At 41.1% G+C, this 24,705-nt stretch overlaps 2 protein-coding genes across 2 annotated transcripts in view; one reads left to right on the top strand and one right to left on the bottom strand.

Annotated features, from left to right (window-relative positions):
- Positions 1-19,780, bottom strand: part of ppp2r2ba (protein phosphatase 2, regulatory subunit B, beta a) — a gene marked incomplete at both ends in the record, with an annotated part of 43,875 nt that extends 24,095 nt beyond the window's left edge. The window contains one exon of the mRNA XM_083915131.1: positions 19,702-19,780. Coding sequence (XP_083771257.1) covers positions 19,702-19,780 — 79 coding nt within the window. The remainder of the gene's footprint in view (positions 1-19,701) is intronic.
- A 1,313-nt stretch (positions 19,781-21,093) lies between these two features.
- On the top strand, positions 21,094-24,552 carry rpl26 (ribosomal protein L26). Its single transcript, XM_083915133.1, has 4 exons — positions 21,094-21,117; positions 21,832-22,003; positions 22,100-22,240; positions 24,387-24,552. The coding sequence occupies exons 2-4, from the start codon at positions 21,836-21,838 to the stop codon at positions 24,513-24,515; spliced, it is 438 nt and encodes a 145-aa protein (XP_083771259.1). The 5' UTR covers positions 21,094-21,117; positions 21,832-21,835; the 3' UTR covers positions 24,516-24,552.
- The last annotated feature ends 153 nt before the right edge of the window (positions 24,553-24,705 follow it).

Below are 24,705 nucleotides of genomic sequence, written 5' to 3'. Positions count from 1 at the left end.
GCATCACAACATGCCCACAATGACAAGGCTAGTATACTGATAGCAGGTATGATGTTTACAGTGTTCACCCTTTAGTATGTTATCAAGCTAACAGTCAAGGCTGATGGGAATGTGGTTAGTTTTTACAAAGAATTGAAAAAGTTAGACCTGATGGCTGCGCTAGAGGATAGGTTAGGGGATGAGCAAAGTTATTACAACCTATCCTTAGGATGTGTGTGTGTGCCAAAGTTCATGGAAATCCATTCTGTAAGACATTTCAATAAAAGCCAAAAGTCTAACCAAAGTCTGCAGGATTCATCCACCAGAGAACATGAATGTTTTTCATGCCAATCCATTCAATAGTTGTTGAGATGTTTCAGTCTGGACCAAAGTGGTAGACTGACCAACCATCCACAGAGCCGTTATGTCTAAATAATTGATATTGTCATAAAGCATTTCTGCCGACTGGTTTACAATATTGCCCACAATCGTTTAATACAGTCATGGATTAAAAAGAATAGCTGCCATGTAAATCACTGATGGTATAGACTAATCTATATTTCATGGCATATAGTGGCCAAACCTATTTGAGAACTTCTAAACTGAACTGACTAAATAAGTCGTTAGATGTATATTACATATTATTTTCAGGACAGCTCAGGGTACTACATCATGCTCTATACTTTGAGTCCAGAGGGTTAAAGGCAGCGATGGGACTTTTAAAAAGTCACTTTCTTCATCATTGCTGGACAAGGATGAAATCACCATGGGAATTATATACAGTAAAGCCTATTTAGTGGCTGAGCTGATTTAATATGACATCCCTCAGCGAGAGGAGCTTTATCGGAGTTCAGAGTGCAGTAGCTGAGCTACAAGGTCCTCGTGGTTATGATTTTCACTGCCTGTTCACTGTTTAACGTCTCCTCAAAGTTATTAAACAAATAGGGACCATTCAGTTGCATGAGATTCTCCCTCCAAACATTCATTGCCGTCCATTAGCCATGCAACACTAGCTGGCATTAAGATGAGCTGAACTCACGGGGGTAATAGGATTGCCCTGGTCGTCCATCTGTCAGGAGACTGAGCAGCAGAAAACCCCGGGGATGTAGCACCCTGGCCTGGATACACCTGCTTAGTCTGCCCTTTCTTTGTGCTTTTCTCTAGAGATATTTATTCAGTGATAAAACATAACCTCTGTGAGAGTAAAACACATTCATTCAAGTGTGTAAATGACATAAGGAGTGAGTAAAATGCTGAAAAATACAGACTTGGTGGGGAGTTTATACCTTCTGGCTTTAAACATTATAAATGCAGCTACTGTCTTGTTAATAGAGTACAGATGGAGATGCATGGCAGTAGCTGGTGAATGAAGACGAACAGGGTGGGGGAGGAACACGGCAGAGAGCGAAGGGGCCTGAGAGAGGGAAGGAGAGAAAGATAAAAAGATGGATGTATAGTTTTGGTAGAGGGCATTAAATCAAGCCTAGAGGCTGTCCCTAAATCAGTGGGCTTTACTCTTGGTGTCATTCCAATTACATCAGGATGAGACTAATGCTCCATTGCTCTGCGACTTCAGACCAGCACGATTGGATTTTGTTTCCCCCCCCCCCGACTCTCCTTTCCCCTCCCCCAGCCTTCCCCCTCTCTCTACCTCCCTTGATAATGAATTAATTGAAAAGAATGCATGTTCAATGATTAGCCCAGGACGGAGCATTTTAGATGAACATTAATCAACCGAAATGATTTTATTTGCAGCAACACAGCTATTTCACAGGCGCCGACACACCTCGAGGGTACAAAGACGCACACATGACCCATATGGTTGTCGACATAAGCAGGTGAAACACACACACACACACTCACATACGCTGGCAATTGTTTCTGTTGAATTACAATGTCTAGAGGTGAAGAAACATGCACACATTGCGGATTTTGATTTGTTTCGTGAATATAGAGTCTTGTCTCGCTAAAAGGAAATGATGCCACTTAACAGGAAATCATTGCATTGTACCTCTCTGGTTGCTAGGAAACTGCAATTGAACTGGCATTGCAATGCAGCACAACAGCTGTCTACATAATTGGACAATTAAGATCTTAAAATGACATTATTTTGGTCATATTCATCTCAATGAAGGTTCAGACGCGTCCCAACACGTTTTCTACCGGTCGGGTTAATGGGCCGAACATGGGAGTTCATGTTCGGAGGGGAGCCGGATTTCATTAGTGGAATGATCAGTGATGCATTAAGGGTAAGGATACAGAAATACAACAAAGCATGGTGTTCGTAAAGCTTGGACGGACACTGTGGGTTGTTACGTACGCTATATTTATCCTACAGCACTTTCCTCTCTGTGGACAAATGAAAGACCGGCAAGTAGAAAGTAGGTTAAGCAGGTTAGTGAGCGACTACAAAGCCACCTCCCCATACATGAGCAGGGATCCATGCACAGCTTAGGTTCAGGACCGTGGACAGCTCTTCACAGAGCAGACGTGGAGGCTAATAGAAAATGGGGGAAAGTCCACCAAATAAATGCAATTTATATCTGATGTTTTATAAAAAAGCACAGCTCACTCTTAATTTGAACAAGTCAGAGAGAAAAAATGTTATAATGATGTCATCTAGTGACTAATCCTCGAGCTGCTTTATAGAGTAATGAACGGTTGAATAAATAATGAAATAAATAATGAAATAACAATGGAGAGAGAAATCTTTCTATGACAGTTAAGTGAATATCTTTAGGTTCTTGACCCAAACAAAAGTCATTTTGGGCATTGGGAAACACTGATCCCCTTTTTACACGGTTTTCTGACATTTTATAGACCAAACAACTAATCAATTAATCAAGAAAGTGGTCGTTTGATGCAGCCCTAGTCACATATCAATTCATATTCTCGGAGTTTGGTAAGACTTAACATTGTTGATGTCAGTATTCACTATCAGAAATATTTGCTACATATCATATACAACATTCATTTGGGGAATAAAAATGCCCAAATCAATGGAGAAGGTAAATTAATTGAAATTGTATTATGTCTACATATACTTTTATCTGGCGACAGCATTTCAGGATTTTTTTTTAAAGCTTTCTAGCGGTTCTGTGGGTTGTAGGCAGAGTGGAATGTCCCTGTTATGGTGACATATTTAACAGATATGTTTATTATGTTTACCACTCTAATTTAATATGTTAGCGTGCTAACATTTAGCACTACATACAGCGCAGCTGAGGCTGATGGGAATGTCATTAGTTTTGTAAATGTTTGGTTCTAAACCAAAAAGGGACAAGGACAAGATTATATCAAATGTCATGGCAATCCATCCAAACGTCTCGTTAAAGTAAAAATTGGAACATCATGATCAAAATCAGTAGACTTCCATCTTGTGGGAACATGAATGGCTATAATGTTTATATATATCACGATATTTCATTGGACACAGAAATATCTAGACCAAATGTTAAGGTTATCCATCCAATGTTTGTTGAAATATTTCAGTGTACTCACTATTATCACTATTTCAACAATTTTATAGACAAAACGATGAGTCCCTTAATAAAGAATATAATCAGCGGAATAAAAATGACTAGTTACAGCAAAACTACCATAATCTTGCCACATTCACATGAAAGATAAGGTGTATTCAACAAGAGTTAATGTTGCTAATAAGAGCAGCAGCAGTGTGGAAAAGGCCTGACCCCACATCTGAACACATCCCCTCCCTTTTTCTGCATACAGCTTGCCAGAGAGAGTTCAGCCATGTTTCAACCAGCCCCATGTGACAACAGAACATGTTCTCTCCGCACCTCGGCTCAAGACCCCCCCACACAACACATACAAAAAACCCCACACAGCTTTATTAGAAAAGTCCTCACACACACTCGGTCAACAACAAAGACATACACATGCAAGCGTGTCACACTTAGAGGCTGTAATCTCTAGGAAAATCCCATTTGGCAGAGCAGCTGCCAGGGTGGATCACAGATAGACTGTAGTCGTGGTGCCCACAGGGTGGCAAGCTGTCCGTCCACGCTTTTAGACAAGACATATACACACACACATTTGAAGATGAGCTTAAGGTGGGATCAGGCCCCTACCACTGTGATGAATTCATGCAACTTGTTTTTTAATAGAAACAAGTCAATTGGCTCTTCCGGCCACTTTCTCATTTGAACAGGGCTTTATTTTTATTGCTCAATGTATTGATCCGGCATGAGGGATCTCTGTTGTATAGTAGCCTCAGGGACTCTCCATTTCTGACATAGAGGAGTGTGAGGAGACTGGCTGGCAAAAGTGGTCCGTCCATCTGTCTGTTTATCATGCTGGCTGGCAGAAACACTTGAAATGATACACGGGTAATACAAAACAATGAAATATTATGCATTATAAGTCTTAGTATAATCTAATGAGACCTAATGTATTCTCATACTACTAAGTATACATAAAGTGTAAAGTAAATGTTTCTATTTATCTATCTATCTATCTCTATATCTATATTTATATGTGTATCTATATATCTATTTGTCTATGCTTTATCTGGTATAATACAGCATGCATGCATGTATAGTAAATTGAATGGCGCTTATTGACATGAGCGAACATCCTTCAACATTAATAGAGCTGATCTTAGAGCACCACCATCTGGCAAAAGGAAATATTACATGTTTAAACCTGGGTACCATCAACATAGAAAAGAATAGAATATCTTTCATTGTCATTGCAAAGGTACAACGAAATTGAGGTAGAAACCCTCACATCAGTGCTCTTAAGGTACAGAAAGACAAAGAGAAAACAGTTACAGTATAAATTAAAAAGTTTTAAAGATACTTTAAAAAAAATAGTATTGCACATTTGATGTATTACAAGGAATCCAGTTTCAGCATTTTTCTATGCAATGATAGCTCTGGGATAAAACAAAAATGTTTGTTTTGTATAATAAATAACTGCATAGAGCCCCAACAACACTGGACTTAGATACTAATATTATGGTGATAACAACACACTGTATTGTAGGCTATTGTAGCACATAACAGGGATCACTCTATTTGGTTGATAGTTGTAAGTTGGGACAAAGATATGTGAGATATTTATTGATAAACTTTGTTACTTAAAGATGACTGAATGTGGGATGCTGGTGGCCTTTGAAATGAAAGGATATACAGTAGGTTCTCCTTTTTACTCATGTCCATATGTACATTGAAAGAGTGAATTGTTTCTCCTATTCATGCTGGCTGTGAAGAGATCCCTTTCTAATGCAGTTACAATGTCAGTGATGATGGGGGGAAATATCCAAAGTCCTGGTTCTGATTAAAAGTTCAACTGAAGCCGTATGACTCTTCAGCAGTCAAGCGTTATTTTTCACTTGTATTTTAAGAAGAGTAGTCCCTCTTTATGCTACTATCACTCTTCTGTGGCTCTGGAAGCAAGATAAGCTAAAGCACAAATAGAAGTTAAGTACTAAAAAGGCTAACTTTATCATCGTCGTTAGAGCAAGAGCGATATATCGGCCTATCACAGACATATCAGTATCTATCAGAATCAACGTATGTTTTCTGATATATACACCGGCTGATGTTTACAGAACATACAATGCAGAAAAAGAAGACTGGGGTAATTTACAAACTATGACATAGCTTTTTTTTTTCTTTCGTTTTTAATTGAATTATTTATGTATTCTTTATACATCCCTGATCCTTTCATTTCATTTTCATTTATTTCAGGCAGCATTCACCACAATAGCATTTGCACAGAAAATGGCAACACTTGAAATATGCAATATGTGCCTGAAAAGGAGTGGAAAAGAAAAAATCTTATGTATACCCCGCCCCTTTTTCTCATCAAGTGTCTTAAACAGAATGTGTATCGTCACTAACTGAATGTTTATTTAGCTTTTTTTTTTTTTACAGAATCTTTCTTTTCTCGATGTTCATTTATAGAGCTGGTTAACAATGGAATACACTACGTATGATGTATAATAATGTAAAATATTCTTTAATAATGTTAAATACACAATCCACATAGAAAAGGTATATTTTCATTTCAGCTGAACAAATTCCCTATATCGACCTCCATTTCGGTGATCGGTGAGTTTTCCCCCTCTAAATTGGTATCAGTCTCAAAATTCCTATATGAGTACACACACACACACACACACACACACACACACACACACACACACACACACACACACACACACACACACACACACACACACACACACACACACACACACACACACACACACACACACACACACACACACACACACACACACACACACACACACACACACACACACACACACACACGCACACACACACACACACTCTGTGTCCCAAAGCAATGCATACATTATATTATACATGGAAGATCACCAGAGGAGCATGCAAAGAGGTTGTCATACATGTAGAAACAAGCTCATGTTTGTGCATGTGTCCTGAGTGAGCATTGTAGATGCGCTCTCCGTACATGTTATGTGACAGCATCAATATGGGATCCATATTTTGTCCACCCCTAGCCTACGACACCAAGCAGAACTAATTACTCTGGCAACACGGAGGCCACAAGCTGCCAGCTGAGGGTTTGCAGGAGAGCTCTGAGCTGAACAAACTGTGGGAGGTGTGAGATGTGAGAGCAGCCCTGAGATTTGAGTATACGCCACAGATGTATGAAGTCATACATGTGGGCACACAGGCCAGCAGATATACATTTCTGAGGGGAGTGGTGCTAAGGAGGCACCCATCTCCTCAGACAGACGAAGCTGTTCATGGGAATACATTGCCAGGGGAGTTGGGCAGGGAGTTTTTTTCTCTACGGACACGCTTCAGTAATTGTACAGTGAGCTCGCAGACAGAGGGGCTGTTTCTTCATAAAACAGACATTTCCACCTTGCCAAGCCTCTCCCTGGTGCAACTCCAGCTCCTGGAACCACACCGCGCCACTTCACACTGAGAGCTCTTTCATCAGACAATCCCAAATTAACCACTTTTTTAAATATCTGTTGCTCATTCATTCATAGTTATCCCTATCTGAATGTAAAATAGAAACAATTAGACAGACTGAATTGTAATGCCGTACACACCCATGCACAAACACTGACACGGAATCTCACAGTGAATGGTTTAAGTTTGGGGTAAACAGTAAACAGCCCCTGTGCCAGGACAGCTTGGCCTAGCTACACACTGTCAATACTAATGACATCAGGATACAAAGTATCACTATGGAAACCTGGGGGTTCTGGAAAAACCTACTTCCGGAAGGCTGAAAAAAAACTTGAGTGAAGAAAAAGAGAGTGAAGGTAAGAAAAATCAAAAACAGGCGAGCCACAGGAAGGAGGTAGTGAATGAGAGTCAGAAAGATGAAGAGGGGGAAGATAGAGGTGAGCCAAACGTCAGGGAGGGAAAGCGAGTGTGCGTGTGGGTTGTGGGGGTTCGGAGGCATTGGTTGGTCGGAGCTGGTTAAGAGCCAGAGCCGAGCGCTTGGTATGAAAACAGGCAGAGCAGTGTGCCGCAGCCAAGCCTGAGATTCAACCCTGCCGGAAAAGAGTTCTTTTCTCCCCCCCTAAATCTGCACTCTCATCTTCTCCCCTCCCCCTGCATCCATCGCCCCATCCATCACCCTCCCTATTCTACCGCCTGACCGCCTCTCTTAGACTCAGCAACACTTTCAAACAGGCCAGATGGGCTCAATGAAATACACCTAACTGTCTGCCACAGTCTAACTCTCTGTAATGCTCCTGCTCTCCTGAGCTGCTTTATCTCCAAGCACATTTTTGCCAAAGTGTCTACTACAAAACCAGTTTAGCACAATGTCACTTTGTAGTAGACATGTGTAGGTCATTACAAACCATAGAGAAAAAAAACGCAGCGCCTCTCAGAGTAGATTTGTGTCGGGTTCGTGACCCTCAAAAACATTTACTGTAAGACATTTCCGAGGGTAAAATTGGCTGCTGGTGGGGAAACCTAATATAGGTTCCAAATGGTGCTTTGTCACACACCACACTCGTTTTAGCCTAGGTCACAGAGCCATTTGGTCAGATCAATGGGAGCTAATCACCAAGAGCCAAGGTTGGGAACAAAGTGAACAAAGCTCATTTTATGTAACAGAATGGGAACAAACCTGAACTCATCGACTAATTTTTGAGTAAAAAAAAGGACTTTAAGGTCAATTATATAAAGGTTAATGCCAGGTTATTGTGCTGAGTAATTAAATCAGCCTTCAGCATCCAATCATAATTTAGCTGCATATAATCTGGCACTCTAAATCTAAATTCATCATATTGTAACGTCATGTATTGTGTTGATGATTTTGTGGGTGTTTAAAGGGCCCACATCATGCTAATTTTCAGGTTCATACTTGTATTTAGGGTTTCTACTTGAACATGTTTACATGCTTTAATGTTCAAAAAACAGGTATTTTTCTTTTACTGTCTATCTGAATATACCTGTATTCACCCTCTGTCTGAAACCGTCCGTTTTAACACCTGTCTCTGTAAGCGCCCCTCTTGAAAAAGCCCAGACTGCTCTGATTGGTCGGCATTTCCAGGATCTCTGCATCTGTACTCTTGGCATCTCTGCACCGTCATTGCTGCTGGGGAATCACGCTAACAACACTGCAGCTTTACTTTTTACCTATATATAACATAATTGTGACATCACACCCATACAGAAGTCCTTACGGCTCGTTTAAAGACACAGTTTCTAAATACAGGCTGTGTGCAGTTCTCTGTGGATAGAGCGTTTTGCTACTTTCACAGTATTTATAAAGCACCTCCACCTTTTTCTAGGGCCTCCCCCTTATAGTCGACCAATCATTAGTCGACCAAAAAGGCCATTAGTCAATCAGATTTCATAAAAAATAAAATAAAATAAACAAAAATCTTTTTTCAGAACTGAGCCTTTTCAAAATAAGTTTAAGAAAAATATGGCGAGGCATGGTCTGTTTTATTTATTTTTTGCACTAATATCATTTTTTAAGTGATTAAGTTTTCTGTGCCAATTTATTGGTTTGTTATTATTTAGTAAACATTGTTTTAACAGGCTGCTTTTTTATGTTTGTTATTGTGTTGGTGTGACACGTTAAGCAAGTTAAGTTTTGCTGTGTTGGGATTTTAATAAATCAACTAAATGTTCTGACAGTCCCCTTGCTTTTTTCAGACAAATTCACAATCAGAATGATAAGTTGCTTTTATTGTTTGCTGTTGTTGTTAAAAGACGACATGCTTTGTGTGTGTGCTACGTTTGAAAGCAAATTTAAAGTCATCGTGTTGGTGTTACATGTTAATACAATGTGATTTTATTGTTTTGAAAATCAACAAAATGTTATTTTCTTTGCTGGTTTTTCACATTCATTATTCATCGGGACACGGGATTCCTGGGAAATGTGTCACTGATTGATTGATTGATTGAGTGTATTTTCATTAATATCAGACTAAACTAATAATAGATACTCAATATTGTTGGGCCGATTGTAGATGGAATGCTGACAGCGTTATTAACACGCGTCCTGCTCAGTATGTGACGTGCAAATTCTTAGTTGGGGGCAGGCCTACCTGTTTCATAATCAAAAACACCCGGATATCTAACTTTTTACTATATTTAAGAGCTTCAAAGTTAATGATAATGATCTTCAGTCTGGATAATATTTCAGATAAACTGGTTTTCCATAGTTAGAAGGTGGAGTAAATGACCTGCAGCTCTTCACACATAGTGACAAAAAAAAAAGTTTTTCCTTGGCCTCTGACTGAAATCAACCTGTGAATATGTGGAGCAAATGAGATAACAAGTGCTGGTCCCACAGAGTCTTATTCCGTCATGTCTGCATAATCCCACTGAAGGAGAGGGAGATGTGAATCCATAGTATGGTAATGGTGACAGTGGTGGGATTTAAAAGATAGTCAACAGGGCTCTTCACCAAATCAATTTATGTGAGTAGTAGTAGATCCTATCTGAGATTTACCCTGTTGTACTCTGGGGGTTATTAATGAATATGTGCGAGGAACAGATCTAGGCTTGATGTGTTTATCTCTATCTCCAACATGCATGAATTGTGCACAGATTTGCTAAATTAAGCTTGGACGCATGGGCCTGAATTGCAAAAGTACACACCTTCAATGACATTGAATTTACATCAATAGCTTCCAGATAGGTTTAGAATCCGATTCAGTTATGTAAAAAAAAAATTCAAAAAAATGTCCCCATACAAAAGGAGTTGAATTGTTACACAAATGCTACATTTGTAGTGAATTATATCCTGGATAGTGGCATAAAAATCCATCTATATCATCTGGAATATAATAGGTACAATGCATTTGACCTTAATATTTAAACTATTTATTTAGGGGAAGGAAATCAGTAATTTCATGGTCAATAATACTCAAGTTCCTAAGGGAACAGTCGGATATAGACGCGTGTGTAATGTGTGGTGATACAACTGTGTGGTAGGCACTACTTCCTGACTCTTTCAGAATATAATACTGGGGTAAATGGGCTTGGCTGATGACTAATAAGGAAAAACCACCAGCTTCCTTTCCTGCACAACAATAACAGCTATATGAGTCTCACAGTGTGACTCAGTATAAGCATGCATGCATGCTGTTTATCACAAATTGTAACTTGGAAATCTAAAACTAGAGATATGCAAATAGAAAAAAAAGGCTGAGGCAGTAAGAGAGAGAATTGGTTTTCTGATATATGACTCATCATGTAACATCATGTGCCATCCATCCATTCAGGGAGTTGTGTGTTTTATACTTGTGTGTGTATACGTGTGTGTGTGTGTGTGTGTGTGTGTGTGTGTGTGTGTGTGTGTGTGTGTGTGTGTGTGTGTGTGTGTGTGTGTGTGTGTGTGTGTGTGTGAAGGGGCGGGGGCTGTGAGGTGACAGAGACAGACTGGTACTTCATGTACTGCTGCTGTCTGCTGCCTCATACAGTAGCATTAGGCTACATCATTTATCCAGTGCCATGGCCTATGTGTAGAGCACCATTCAGACAGAACAGTAAAAGCCTTCACTACAGTATGGCTTCAGGAGTGATGTGATATCTCTCTCATCGCACACACACACACACACACACACACACACACACACACACACACACACACACACACACACACACACACACACACACACACACACACACACACACACACACACACACACACACACACACACACACACACACACACACACACACACACACACACACACACGCCACTATATTGTGTCCATGATGCTGACGGACAGAAAACACGTGAAATGCTTCAGACACACCTTTCCATCTATAGCCATCTCTGCTCCGGACTATGTTTTGGTTTGATCTCTGCTCCGAATCGACCGCACTACTCAGGTTATTCTGTACAAACAGGGTTGTGATGACTCTGCGACAATAGATGGCTATTTTCAGAGGGATATTGAAAAACTATGCTGGGAAACTATAAAAGGGCACCTTACGTGAGATCTGATTGGATCACAGCCATTGCTCCTGTGGGTATGGTTGGGTTTCTACAGGCTGCAGAAATAAACCCCCCAGTGAATCTCCCCTCTCCTGAAAGCAGACAACATTTTTATCGCTAACGTTCTGTCCCGTCCCTTGACTTCTTGGAGTATTTAGTCTGGGTATATTATTCATATGTGTGTTGCCCTTTGACTATCCCACAGATCCATGATGGGCGTGACACCAGTAGAGGATATTAAATTAAGAACACCCCCTCTCCTCCTCCTGGAGAACTTGAATCAGGACAGTGTGGCTCCATGCTGATCTGTTTGGGGGCTCCTGGGAAACCTGGACAATGACCCACCCTCCTCCCCCAGGGAACACTAATATCATCCAGACCAGGGGAGCTCTGAAGAATCAGAAAGGGGGTCGACATTTCTTTCCTCATGCTCTCTTGCCTTTTTATCTATAATCTTCTTATTTATCCACAGAAAATCAACTGCGTGTTCTTGATCAGGAACATCCTGCAGCATATTCATAACAAAGGTTTTGCACCTGAGACTTGCCCTGTACAACCACAGTTCTCACTTTTGGAGGGAAGTGTTACTCTTCATTTTAACACCCAAAAAGTGTTGTGGGACTACTTTCTCATTGCCTCCTTTCCTCTTTAGCTTTTACTTTCCATGGAATACGGACAGATGTTGAAGAGCAGTCTCTCAGCCTTCTTTTCTGATGTATTTAGCTCTATAGGCGTAAGGACCATGTCATAGGCCTATCACAGCTATTTTTACCCCCCTTTCTGATCTGCTGCGATCTTATAAGCCATCCAGACCTCTCAGGTCATACGGGTCTGCTTTCTGTCCCCAGAGTCAGAACTAAAAATGGAGAAGCAGCTTTTAGTTTTTATGCATCACATAACTGAAACAGACAAATGCTGGTCCGCTGCAACTCTCAGTTCTTTTCAATCAAGGCTGAAAACATTTGACGCTGCCTTTTTTTTTTTTTACATTAAATCATTATTAATTTCTCACACTGCACTGTAACTTATTGTCTTTAAGCTATTGTTTCTTATTCTCTTTAATTGAATGTTTTGAATGGTTTAAATTGATTTTAAATGTTTTATGTAAAGCACTTTGAATTGCCTCGTTGCTGAAATGTGCTATAAAAGTAAACTTCCCCTGCCCTGCCTAAACAAACTAAGGCCAAAATAGTGCTGAATAGTGCAAAACAGAGCTACGATCTTTCCAGAGAGCATACTAAATGACACCTGCAGAAGTACCCCTGGTTTGCCATACTGGACCCTTCAGCACACAAGGTAATCTATATACAGTTGCAATACATACACATACAGTGCATCTTCCTGAAGTTAAAATCAGATTTTTTTTCCCTTTCCGTTTCATTATTTCAAACATTACTTTGTTTTATTATCTCCAGCAAAATACCCTCTTCCTCCGCAGCTGCACAACCTCATTAAAGTTTCATCCAAGCTAGTCTATTCTTCAAAATTCACACAACTTAAAGGGCTGAGATAAGAACAAGAGCTTTTTTTAATTTTATTTTTATTTTATGTATGCTGAGCACTTGTTATACCTTAGTCTGGTCTAGTCTAATTCTAATCGCTAACATAGAAGCAAAGAGAGTACTCAAACTATTGTCTCTAAACAAAATCATCTAAGAATGTATTGCATTTAAATAATATAACATTATTTTTATAGGGCAATAATACACTCAGGGTTTTATTGTAGCAGTGCTAACCTGTCTCACTCAAACCATCAGGGCCCTTCATAAAACCACAGAGACAGATGGGCGTAGAGAGAGAGGAAGTCCATCCTGATGTTCTATATATACCCCAATCCCAATAGTGGTCTCTGTCTTTGTGCTGCAGCCTGCCAGCCGGAGCAAAGGCCGCAGCAGTCCGGCTCGATAAGGAGCCTCTTTGTCTGGCTCAATAGCCCCCAACAGGAGCAAAGTCGATGCTGTATAACACAAGGGGACTCACTGTCATGTTACAGGCCACAGGTGAAACATTTGTGCTGGTTCTACATGTTGAGAAACAGTGAAAAAAGAAAGGAGAGTATGAGACTTGCGTCACTGTGTTTTCTGTAATGATACGCTGCCTCCTGCGAGGCTGTAAGTCTCAGTGATACTGTCATTTCTCGCTTCTTTCTTTGTTTTCATGTAGACTCACTGTGGAGACCTGGCAGGAAGTGTTTGGGGTAAAGTGAGACAGCGAATGAGTGCTGTGTGAGAAAGAGGCTGGGTTGTTATGGTGTTATGGCCTCGCTGTGTAAGAGAATGTCATGTTTATATCTGTTCCCATAGGCTCCTTGAGATCCACCTGGTGGACACATTTCAACCCACTAACTACACATTGCCTGTAGTTTACTTTGCTGCTCACCGTTTTCCAAAGCCTGCATTACCTTTTATATTGATTTCCTTCCTTAAGGGTAGCTATTTGTTTTCCCTTCATTGCATTTGAGTACGAAAATGTTTTATAGCAAACATGTAAATACTTCCATCAATATGATCATTCTTGTTTGTGAAATTAGCACCAGTGTCACATGATAACGACGCAGCTGAATGAAAGGGAGGAACTGCAAGGAACTTTTCTCTCCTCAGTTTGACCTTAACCACAACGAACTTCCTTAACCATTGTATGGTCTTCACTTATGTGACCCTCTGGTATCCCTCGGGACAAATTGACCCCGGACATATTTTGGGTTTTAAAAACAAGTCTGAAATAAAAGTTTACTTCAGAAAACTTAATCATTAACATGTATTGTCTTTATCTCAGTTTCAATCAATAGAGATAACATATATGTTTAATGCAGTCATTCTCTACTAGTACACAATAAACAATGGCAGTGTGATTCGTTTTTCGTGGTGGTGGTGGAGGAGGCGGACACACGGCAGGGAGTAAAGAGTGGGGAACAGTGAGAGCAAACAGCTTCTCTGTGCTTAGATCATAATAATGTAACATTATCTCTGTGTTTGTGTTTGTGTGTGTGTGTGTGTGTGTGTGTGTGTGTGTGTGTGTCTGTGTGTGTGTGTGTGTGTGTGTGTGTGTGTGTGTGTGTGTGTGTGTGTGTGTGTGTGTGTGTGTGTGTGTGTGTGTGTGTGTGTGTGTGTGTGTGTGTGCGTGTGTCTCTGTTTATGTGGGTCAAACTGACCTGAAGATCACATGAAGGGTGTAAATGCGTGGGTTATAGTTGCATGTGTGCTCAATTACTTTTGTTTGTTTTTACATGTTTATCACAAAAAATAAACTAAGGTCATTGAGTTTCAGGAAGAAAAATTAGACTTGTTCAATTTTTCTTCTCCCTTTGCTCTGATGTGGATGGGACAATCCCCATGTCACTGCTAACTCCCCCCGTTAGCCTCAGGAGGGTACACACGGTATTGCAGACCATGTATTGCAAATGTATAATGCAATACACATGTAGTCACCAACCGCTGCTTTTGACATGCCAGTGAGGGGCCTTACTGCCAGGGCTTAACAAGTGCCAGGGTCCCACCACACAGACACTTTTCAGGATTGTTGTGCAAGGTTTATGAAATTGTTTTATTGCAACTGTATGACCACTGTTGAGTAGAAAACACCACTAAGTGTGTACTGGATGTGTCACATCTATTCCCTGGGGCTTGAATCAGTTCAGATTGGCACTTATTTCCCTGTCTAAGGCTACATGCAGACTACAATGTTTTTATTTGAAATTGGGGTTTTAACACGAAAGCGATCTCTGCATTTTAGCTCCATACCAGAAATATGTTCCATCCATATTGTAAACAGTGACGAGGCAGAAGTGTTTCTGACAGTAAAAGAGGAGTATAAGGTGGTAAAGGCAAAAAAAACATCGATTGGGAGTCATTGCAAAGCAAAAACGGCAGCATGTTAAAGCAGTTCTGGGAGTAATATCCCTCACCGGAGGAGGCCATGGAAAGGAGAAAGGAACACTGACAAGAGGGATGAAATCACAAAAGGTGTATAATGTAATGCAACTAAGTCTTAGACTGAATGATGTAGGCATTTCAATGGTCTCAGTTTTTATGTTGTGAAATGGCTTTAAAAAAAAAAAAAAACAGGGTCAACAGCATTTCCAAACGTCTCCACTTTAGCGGTTTGGAAACGCCAGAGCAGTGTGGATGCTAGACATAAATATAGTACAAGGTATGCGTTTTTAAATAAGAACATAGTAGAAGTCAGGATATCTCTTCCTCTGCTGCTTCAATTTATCAACTGCTTTCCACCAACGTTATGGAAGCACAAGTATGTATGTATGACGAAGAGGGATGGACTGGGTTGGAATGACATCTTCAAATAGTCCCTATTCATCTCTTCTCCCCTTTTCTCTCGTGTCCTTTTATTCACCCATTTGTTCCCTGTTCTCTAATCTTTCTACCCTCTGCAGAGAAAAGCTGACCAAACTGAAACAGAACAGTCATGTGCACGAGCATGTGGATGCCTTATGTGTGTGTGTGTGTGTGTGTTTGTGTTTGTGTATATAGGGTGTTTGTCCCCGACGGCATGTAAGGATGGGACAACTACGAGGAGTGTGTTCTGAGCTGTGAAGTGGGTGTCTGTCAGGATAACAACAACACAGCAGGATGAATGATAATGGCACACAAACACACCAGCATACGCTGTGTTCATCACCCACAAAACTCCTCAACTCAATGTCATGCTTTGACAAAACGCCGACAGAAGTCCCCCTCGGGCGTTGCCATGACAAGCCCGCTGCTCTTCTTATAAATAAAACAGTTGAGTAAAAATGCAAAATACACAGATACGCGTATTCAACACACCACAAGACAATTGTCAATTCCTTCATCACAAGGACTTTTTTTGTCACAGATCTAATCTTAAATATTCACTACTCTATTCTGCTTTTTTTTATGTCACACTCAAACAAATAATGTATGGCAGAGTTGCCCTCAGTCACAGGAACAGGAAGACAAGGGAGCTGAAGCAGGACTGGCTGCGTTGATTGATGGCAGCGTGAGATGTGGCGAGGTGTCGGTTGGGAGACGCACATTTTTCCCTGACTCAAACAAGACAGCAGAAGGGACACACACACACACACACACACACACACACACACACACACACACACACCCATCAGAAACCTTTAAGACTTAATCCATCACACCAGAACTGACAGATTGATGTGAAAAGGGAAACGCGAAAACACCAGGGAAAAAAAAGAGCAGAACAAAATACATAAAAGCCACACTGAGACTCACGCTTACACAGGGGCCCAAACAAACACACACACACACACACACACACACACACACACACACACACACACACACACACACACACACACACACACACACACACACACACACACACACACACACACACACACACACACACACACACACACACACACACACACACACACACACACACACACACACACACACAAGCAGTCAAAAGCTGACTGTGCGTCCCTCAGAGACCGAACCCAGGTGAGTCTAGGTGATGCTGGCACACTGTTTCCCATAAATGGCCCAGATAAACAAAGATAACACACACACGCACATATCATGGTCCAATACGGGGCTTATATAATGTATTTTCTACTAACATGGTAACTGCACACTCATCCTCCCTGGGGTGAACTCGGCTCAGCTGGGCCGGACATGAAGGCTGGGAGATGTTGAAGAGAGGGAGGGGGTGCTTGAGAGGAAAAACAAGGACTACAGTGGTGCACCGACAAGCCTCCTCGAGACCAGAAGGTCTAACGGAAAGGCATAGCATGCTAACAAGGTCACGACAGGAAGAGCAAACACAAGCATAAACAAACACAAGTGCATAGACCTTCTATGTAGCCCAGACAGGTGTGTATGGATGGATTTGAACGCTTATTTGCAGTTTTTTAAACATATAAATAAAACAGTAGATGTAGAGTGCAGATGTGATGTCTTCTGTCATTCTTGCACATTTCCAAGGTCATCTGCTCGTGTCATCACATCCCGCTGGCCTCCAGCCCATCATGGGATTCAAAGTGTCTCAATCTACGACTCTTTCATACATCTCCACACAGAGAGCAATGCAGCATCATGTATCACATTACTGTGGCTGAGTATCGCAGCTCCATGTTTACCGATCTATCACTTCCTCTATTATACCACTCCCTTATCTCAGACAAAAGGAATGGGAGTCAGAAAGAGAGCTGAGAGAGTGGGAGAGAAAGAATGTGTCTGTAGACTTCGCCTCTTAAATCTAGAAGCCCACTTTTATGACTTAGATGATCATATCTCATAATTGTTTTGGCTATATACCGTATATAAAAAGTGTACAAATTCTAAAAGGTATTAAGTTCCATACTCTTAAAAATCATGATTTTGTGTCTTTTTTATTATAAAGCAGGTCATAATGCCATATAAATACTGTCAAGTTATCAAAACGCTCAGTCCACAGAGAAACGCACACAGCCTGTATTCAGATACTGTGACTTTAAACGAGTTGTCAGGACTGCTGTACGGTTGTGATGTCAAAACTATAGTAAAGTGCCAATACAGTGCCGTTACAGTCATTCCCCTGCTGCAATGATGGTGCAGAGACAGCAAGAAAGCGGATGCAGAAGATAAAGAAAATCTGACCAATCAGAGCACACTGGGCTTTTTCAGGAGGGGGGTCTTAAAGAGACAGGCGCTAAAACGGGGTGCTTCGGACACGGTGAATTCAGGGAATATTCAGAATATACCCAAACTTTCAATCACATCTCACTTTCTTTCTTCCTTGCGGGATGGAGTTGGCTCAGTTGTCATGGAGACAATACTTTAAGACAAAAGCTACTTTAAGATAATCTCTTTGTATCTGTTATGTTGATTAAACCATTTAATAATGACAGTTTGATTCTATGACATTTTCTAAGACCACTTTCTTTTTTGTGTTACGCTACTACTTCAAATTACACGAGCAATTATTTTGAGTGCATTATCAACTTTTACACAAGATCTCAAACTGAGTCAATCCACCTCTTCTTTCAAAAATCCAGAGCCTGTTGCACTCATTAGGCCACATAAAGACCCATACAATTTCCTTATGCAATTACATTCTTTTTAAAAAACATCTTTAAACATCTATTTTGATAGTGTCTTTCTGAATGTATGTTCTCTTCAGTCAATTGTTTAACTGTGTTCCTTTGTTGTAATCCCAAGTTTTGTGTCAAGCTTACTGTATTCAATATTTTGCCAGTAAATAACCTTTCACTGTTAAACCTTCAATTCACCCTCCAAATTGAGAGCAATTTAATCATATTTTAAATAGATAGTCGATGTCAAACTGCTCAGAGGGATAATGGAAAGGAGAAAACGGGGTACAACTTTGTCAGAGAAAATAGATGTGATGGAGCCGAAGAATAAGTGAGTGAGCGTGTGAATACATGCCTTTCATGTCTTCTTCCTGTTTGCTGAACATATACGGTATATAGGTCAACTCTACAGGCTGTGGGCCCTATGACCACCACACACTTTACTTTTACACTCTACCACTATCTTCATTCCTGTGCCAGAGGGCTGAGGGCTGAGGGCTGAGGGCACGCAGGACGACCATGCAAAGCTAAATAATGCAGTGGCTCAGTCTCCACATTATGACCTAGTAAATGGCTGGTTATACAAACACTCAGACCCTCTTGGGCTGCCCGCTCTGACAGCACAATCAGAAGGATGAATGGACCGGCTCTTATATGAACTCATTTATTGCTACCACGGCTGGGGTCAATTCACTCGATTCAGCACTTTTACTCTCACGACAATAACTCTGTATAAGGCATCTTGAGGAAATTCCACCCTCTGAACTGAGTCTGATACTGTCGCAGAAGGGCCTACAATGCCATGCGTGTGTCCTGTCTGGTTATCTAAGGAAAGTGTGTAAGGGTGAAATTAATGACATTACGGGCAATGGCAGATACTTGTCATGCCACTCCACAAACTGAGTGTCTCTCTTGGCATAGGCCTGTGTGTTGACAGTTATAAGGAAAGCAAAATGAGTGGAGTGCACAGACACACAATCACACAGAAAAAAAAGAATACCTCTCAATCATTTGCATCTTTCTTTTCTCATACCTACATTGGAGAATGGCTCCAACAACTTCGTGCACTGTGCCACATCTGCAGTGTGTCAGTATAACCTCACAACTGGACAATCTAACTTCACATCACACATGTAGCTATAATGTAGCCTTTATGTGTATCAGGGGCAGAGCAGCAGCCTAAACATTCATGTCACACGCTCAAAGTAAAGCAACTCACAGCCCGTGACAGCCCCCTCGGCGTCCCACCCTACCTTCGGTGTGGCAAGTGGAGGACAGGATGGTGCTCGGAGGGCGGAAGAGGTACGGGAGATAACGGGAAAAACATTTCATCTTCTTCTCCGATGCTTGCCGACGGGGTGAAGAGCGTTGCGTTGCGGGCTCCACATCCGCACTGTCGCCGCGACAGCAAAGCCAGAGAGGAACCTGGGGGGTGAGGGAGGGGAGAGAGGCTCTCTGTCCGCGGCGCAGGGGGCTATGACAGCATCACTTTTCGCAGGCAGACAGCGCAGGCAGGCAGGCGGCAGGCTCCGGTGAAACTGCGCGCAGCCCCGGGAAGCAAACAGTGCACAATGTCAGCGCACCTCCGTTTCCGTGTCGGTTTTAGTTCACTCCGTGGATTTGAGTTGTCCGTGCAAGACCGGAGGTTGTCTCTGTCCTCCCAGATGAGAGGTCAATGTAGGCTGTGTGTGGTCTGCCGGTGTAAACACCCCCACCCCCTCGTGTTTGTCAGCTTATTGGAGTAAAAAGAGCAAGTATAGATGATGACGATGATGTTTTTCCCACAATATTCCCCTATGAATCTGGCAGGATACTAATTGTTATTGTATACACAGTATATGAAAGCCAACCTATGATTTACATAAGTCTATTTTCTGGTTTCACGAGATTTGTTGGTGACCTATAGGCTATTTGTGTTAGGCCTATAGGCTTCGTCATTACAAGTGGTAGAGCGATTATAACAGTAGCCTACAGTGTGTGATGAACATAGACAAAACTTGATGAATCATAGACAAAACTTGTTTCCAACTGCTGACCAGGTTATGGATTAATTGGGTTTGGCGCCATCTTGTGGCAGTATTTTATATGGACGAAGTGTTTCAAAACTAAAACCAGTACACTAATGTTTTTTTAATTAAAATTAATGTTTATAAACTCTAACTTGTGGTGGGGCCTAATAGTGCAGGGACATTAATAAAAGCACTTTAAATCAACGAAAAGCTTTTAAAATCACCTCATAAGTCGAAATAAACTATTAGAGGTACACACATCCTGTTAATAAAAAAAACGAATCAAACGATTGATTTATGCAAACCCTGTAATTGTGTAACAAATTAGGTAAATCCTTGTGTGTTCATGATTGTATTGCGTGTTGTATTATTGTAGACTACTAATGGCCTTTTTTGTTTTGATTTTTTTGTTTTGTTTTGTTTGTGAATCCTGTTGTTTCTTGTGCCAACATTTTGACAATTTGACAAGTGAATGTACATTTGAAAAAATATATTAATAAAATAGGCTACTAACATGACTAAATGTAAGTTTTATTACTGCGATAAATGTGTTTTTATCCCCATTCTGGTGAGATCTCGCGAGACTTGAGTGTGAACTAATGCCAGCGGAAGTACTCTACGAGTCTCTTTTCCGCCGGCCATAGAGGAGCAAACGGCAGGGTAAGATTCCTGTCAAATAATTTCACTAAAGTTATCTACATCCATCCTCCCTTTAATGTCACTATGTGTCCCTATAAAAGTCTAAACACCTCGCGAAACTTGTCACAATCAAAAGACAGTCAATATTGAACCCAGACTCACGATGTATTAGTATTTAAAGCCTCTCAGTGTTTGGTGCCCCTGCTAGGTCCGTCTGTATCCGCATGTCGGCTACGGATCGTGAAGGTGTTTGTTGCCTGGTACCTAGCAAAGAATATTTGGCTGAATTTGCGGCTAATGTTTTTTCTTTTTAGTCTGGAGCTCGCTCGGTAATATTACGGAGGTAACCATCGGCACATAAATACAATCGCTCCAGTCGGTTATATTATGCTAACACAGTAGCTTAGCATACCGCTTCCGAACACGTACTATAACCTAGCCAGCTAGCTAACGTGTTTTAATACCGTTAACAAGTGTTTTTAGTTGCACAACGCTACTCTTCGTGTATCTTTGGAGGTGGTGTGCAGACAAACTAGTTTCATAAAGTTCTCAAACTTGAGTGGACACTGACGTTTGGAGACGAGCATTCATTTGCTTCCTCGCCTACATTTTCTTTTGAAACTCTGTGCTCGCAGGAGTCACATTTTCAGTAGCTACCTGTCCATTAACTGCGTGTTTTCTATCCTAAATGTTCATAAACTAGTTAAATAACACATGTGTCTTGTCCGCTCACAGCATCATGAAGCTGAATCCATTTGTCACGTCCTCCCGCCGCAAGAATCGCAAGAGGCACTTCAATGCCCCCTCACACATCAGGAGGAAGATCATGTCTTCCCCCCTGTCCAAGGAGCTCCGCCAGAAGTACAATGTGAGGTCCATGCCCATCCGCAAAGATGACGAAGTCCAGGTACTGTAGTTTGGAATAGTGCTGAAAGGGCAGTTATAATTGGCATAAAAAGTGTAAGTTGTACTTGCTTGACTTGCCTGTGTTGTTTACAAACAGGTTGTCCGTGGACATTACAAAGGCCAGCAGATTGGCAAAGTGGTGCAGGTCTACAGGAAGAAGTACGTCATCTACATTGAGCGTGTGCAGAGAGAGAAGGCCAACGGAACCACAGTCCATGTCGGCATCCACCCGAGCAAGGTGAGATACGATTGTGTGGATCCTTAAATTGGTGTGCCTGCTTCAGTGGAAACACAAAAGCAGTGTAAAGTGTTATATTGTTCCAACACTAGGTTACACTTGGAAGGTTAGTTCATCTTTGTTAATTAGCTGTGTTAAAACTCACACTTGATATGTGTTCCTTTGTCATGTTGGCATCTCATAGATGAAGACAGGGAAACAAAAAAGAAGTGTTGTGTTAACTGTTCAGTCATCATTTTTATATGCCGCTCTATACCTCATTTTCTGTTATTGTGCTCCTGAAGTAGCACAGACATGTTCATTATGGTTCAGAAGTTGTATGGCTGAACTTGAAGGGCTCTGCATTAGAGGTGGGATAGGCAGAGCAGCACTGAACCTTGGTGTCGCTGTCAACATTAGATTTCATTAATTTAACCCAGTTCATACCCGATGAAAGATATGTAAAACACAAATAATCAGTTCTAAACACTCAGAGAGGTGTTGATTTAAGTTTGTGGAGATTTTTGAGGCTGTAATAAATGTCGGCGTTGCTTTTTGCTTTGGACTGCATTATATGGAGAAGTGTTACAGGGATATGTCAAATTGTAATACTATCGTACTATTGAGTTCTTTGAAATGGTACAATGGTAACTCGTACCATCAGTTGTAAACATGTCTATACTTTAAGTTTAGGTCCATCAAATAATCCAGACTTGAGCCCAATTTTTGTGATTAACTTATGCGTGCTGTCTCACTGTCGTGGCTAATTGAGGCACAGAGCCCACATTTTTAGTACCACCTGTGCTTTCCTTGTACGAAAGTCAAAATGTCTATTTTGGAAAAAGGCCGTCTGGATAGTTGTTTTTCAATTTTGGTATTGGATATTTGTTTTATTTTATAACACCTTTAAAAACCAATTATCTTTTATTAAACTGACGCACGTGTTGCAGCACATTTTTTACATTTCAGCTCTGTGTGAGAGTCTTTGTAGTGTTTCTGTCATTTATGGTCACTATCTGCTCTCCTCACTGTAGCTGGGTTCACAGCGGGCAGCTGCAGGATAGTCACTAACTTGTTGCTCTGCTACCTAAATTTAATGCCACGGATCACCACAGTGAGGAACAGACGTGTCTGTCCGACCTGCATTCTAACGTGTAGAAGTCTGTGTGTTTCTTCTGTAGCAGACTGGTGGTGTTTTTGGCGATTTAATGAAGGTAAACACGACGATGTGTATTGCCATTGAACAAAGAGCTTGCTTGTCGGCTCCTTCCCGTTTCATGCTGCTTCTGAGGCTAAATTGTCTTGAGATTAATAGCCGTTGTGTTCCTGGATTGTGTTCAGTGCAACTGGCAGATATGCTTGTATTCATGATCAAATTTGAGTTGTGTTGGGCTGTAAAATGTCAGTGGGCTGTGAGTAAGTTGTCAAGAGAGTCGTCCAGATGTGATTGATTAATGGTACACAGCAGCATTTGGCCGTGCTCTCCCAGGTACATGTGGACCTGCCAAAGCAAACTGCAATTCTGATGCTTCTAGTGGAGCATTTGGCTCAGTTAGTCCATTTCAGACATTTTGACAGCAGAAGAGGCACAGGTGCATATATTGGCAAGCATGTGGGTTCCCATTCCATTGTAGTGTTTCCTGTAATCCAAGCAATACCATTAAGCCAGCATACACAACATGTGGGGCCCTGGAATCAGCGCAACTCTATGGAAAGCAGCCATGAATGTTAATTACACCTGTGCTCTTCTTGTTGTGGCATCATAGTTTCTGCAGGGATACAGTGATTATTATATATTAGTGTTTTATAGAGATTGACAGCAGTGGGTCTCTTTCCAATATATGTATTGCCCTTATAGTATGTATGTAGTATTTGATGCACAACATGAGCAAATAACTGAATAGAAGCCCAAAACTATCAAACATGTAAGGCCTTTGTAAGCCCTCCATCACCGAAGCCATGGTTGAGGTTCCTGTTAAATTTCATTAATGGAGTCTGCTTTGTGTATCTGTTGTGGTCGTACTGATTGGCAGTGTCTGTCTGTCCAACAGACTTGTCCACTGATAACTGATAAGTTTGAGACATTCTTTATTTTTGTATGATTAGTAGTACTGCTGCCAATGAAGTATTCCATGACTTGTTTATCAACCTATTATTCCTTTTGCAGGTTGTCATCACCAGGCTAAAGCTGGACAAGGACCGCAAGAAGATCCTGGAGCGCAAGGCCAAGTCTCGCGCTGATGGAAAGGAGAAGGGCAAATACAAGGAGGAAACCATTGAGAAGATGCAGGAGTGAAAATGATCTTTTGCTATCAATAAACTGTATAAATGGACCATACTTTGTCTGTCTTCTGTTCTGGTTTTGTCTTTTCATGGTGGCACATATATTTTTAGGTGTAAGGATTTATATTTCTAACATGCATACCTTCTTTGATGTACATTACCCGTCGTAGAAGAAGATTGGGTCATTGTGAAATGTGTACAGA

Source organism: Echiichthys vipera (genome assembly GCF_963691815.1).
Source record: "Echiichthys vipera genome assembly, chromosome: 6".
Lineage (NCBI taxonomy): Eukaryota > Metazoa > Chordata > Actinopteri > Perciformes > Trachinidae > Echiichthys > Echiichthys vipera.
This window is presented reverse-complemented; position numbering and strand designations above follow the sequence as displayed.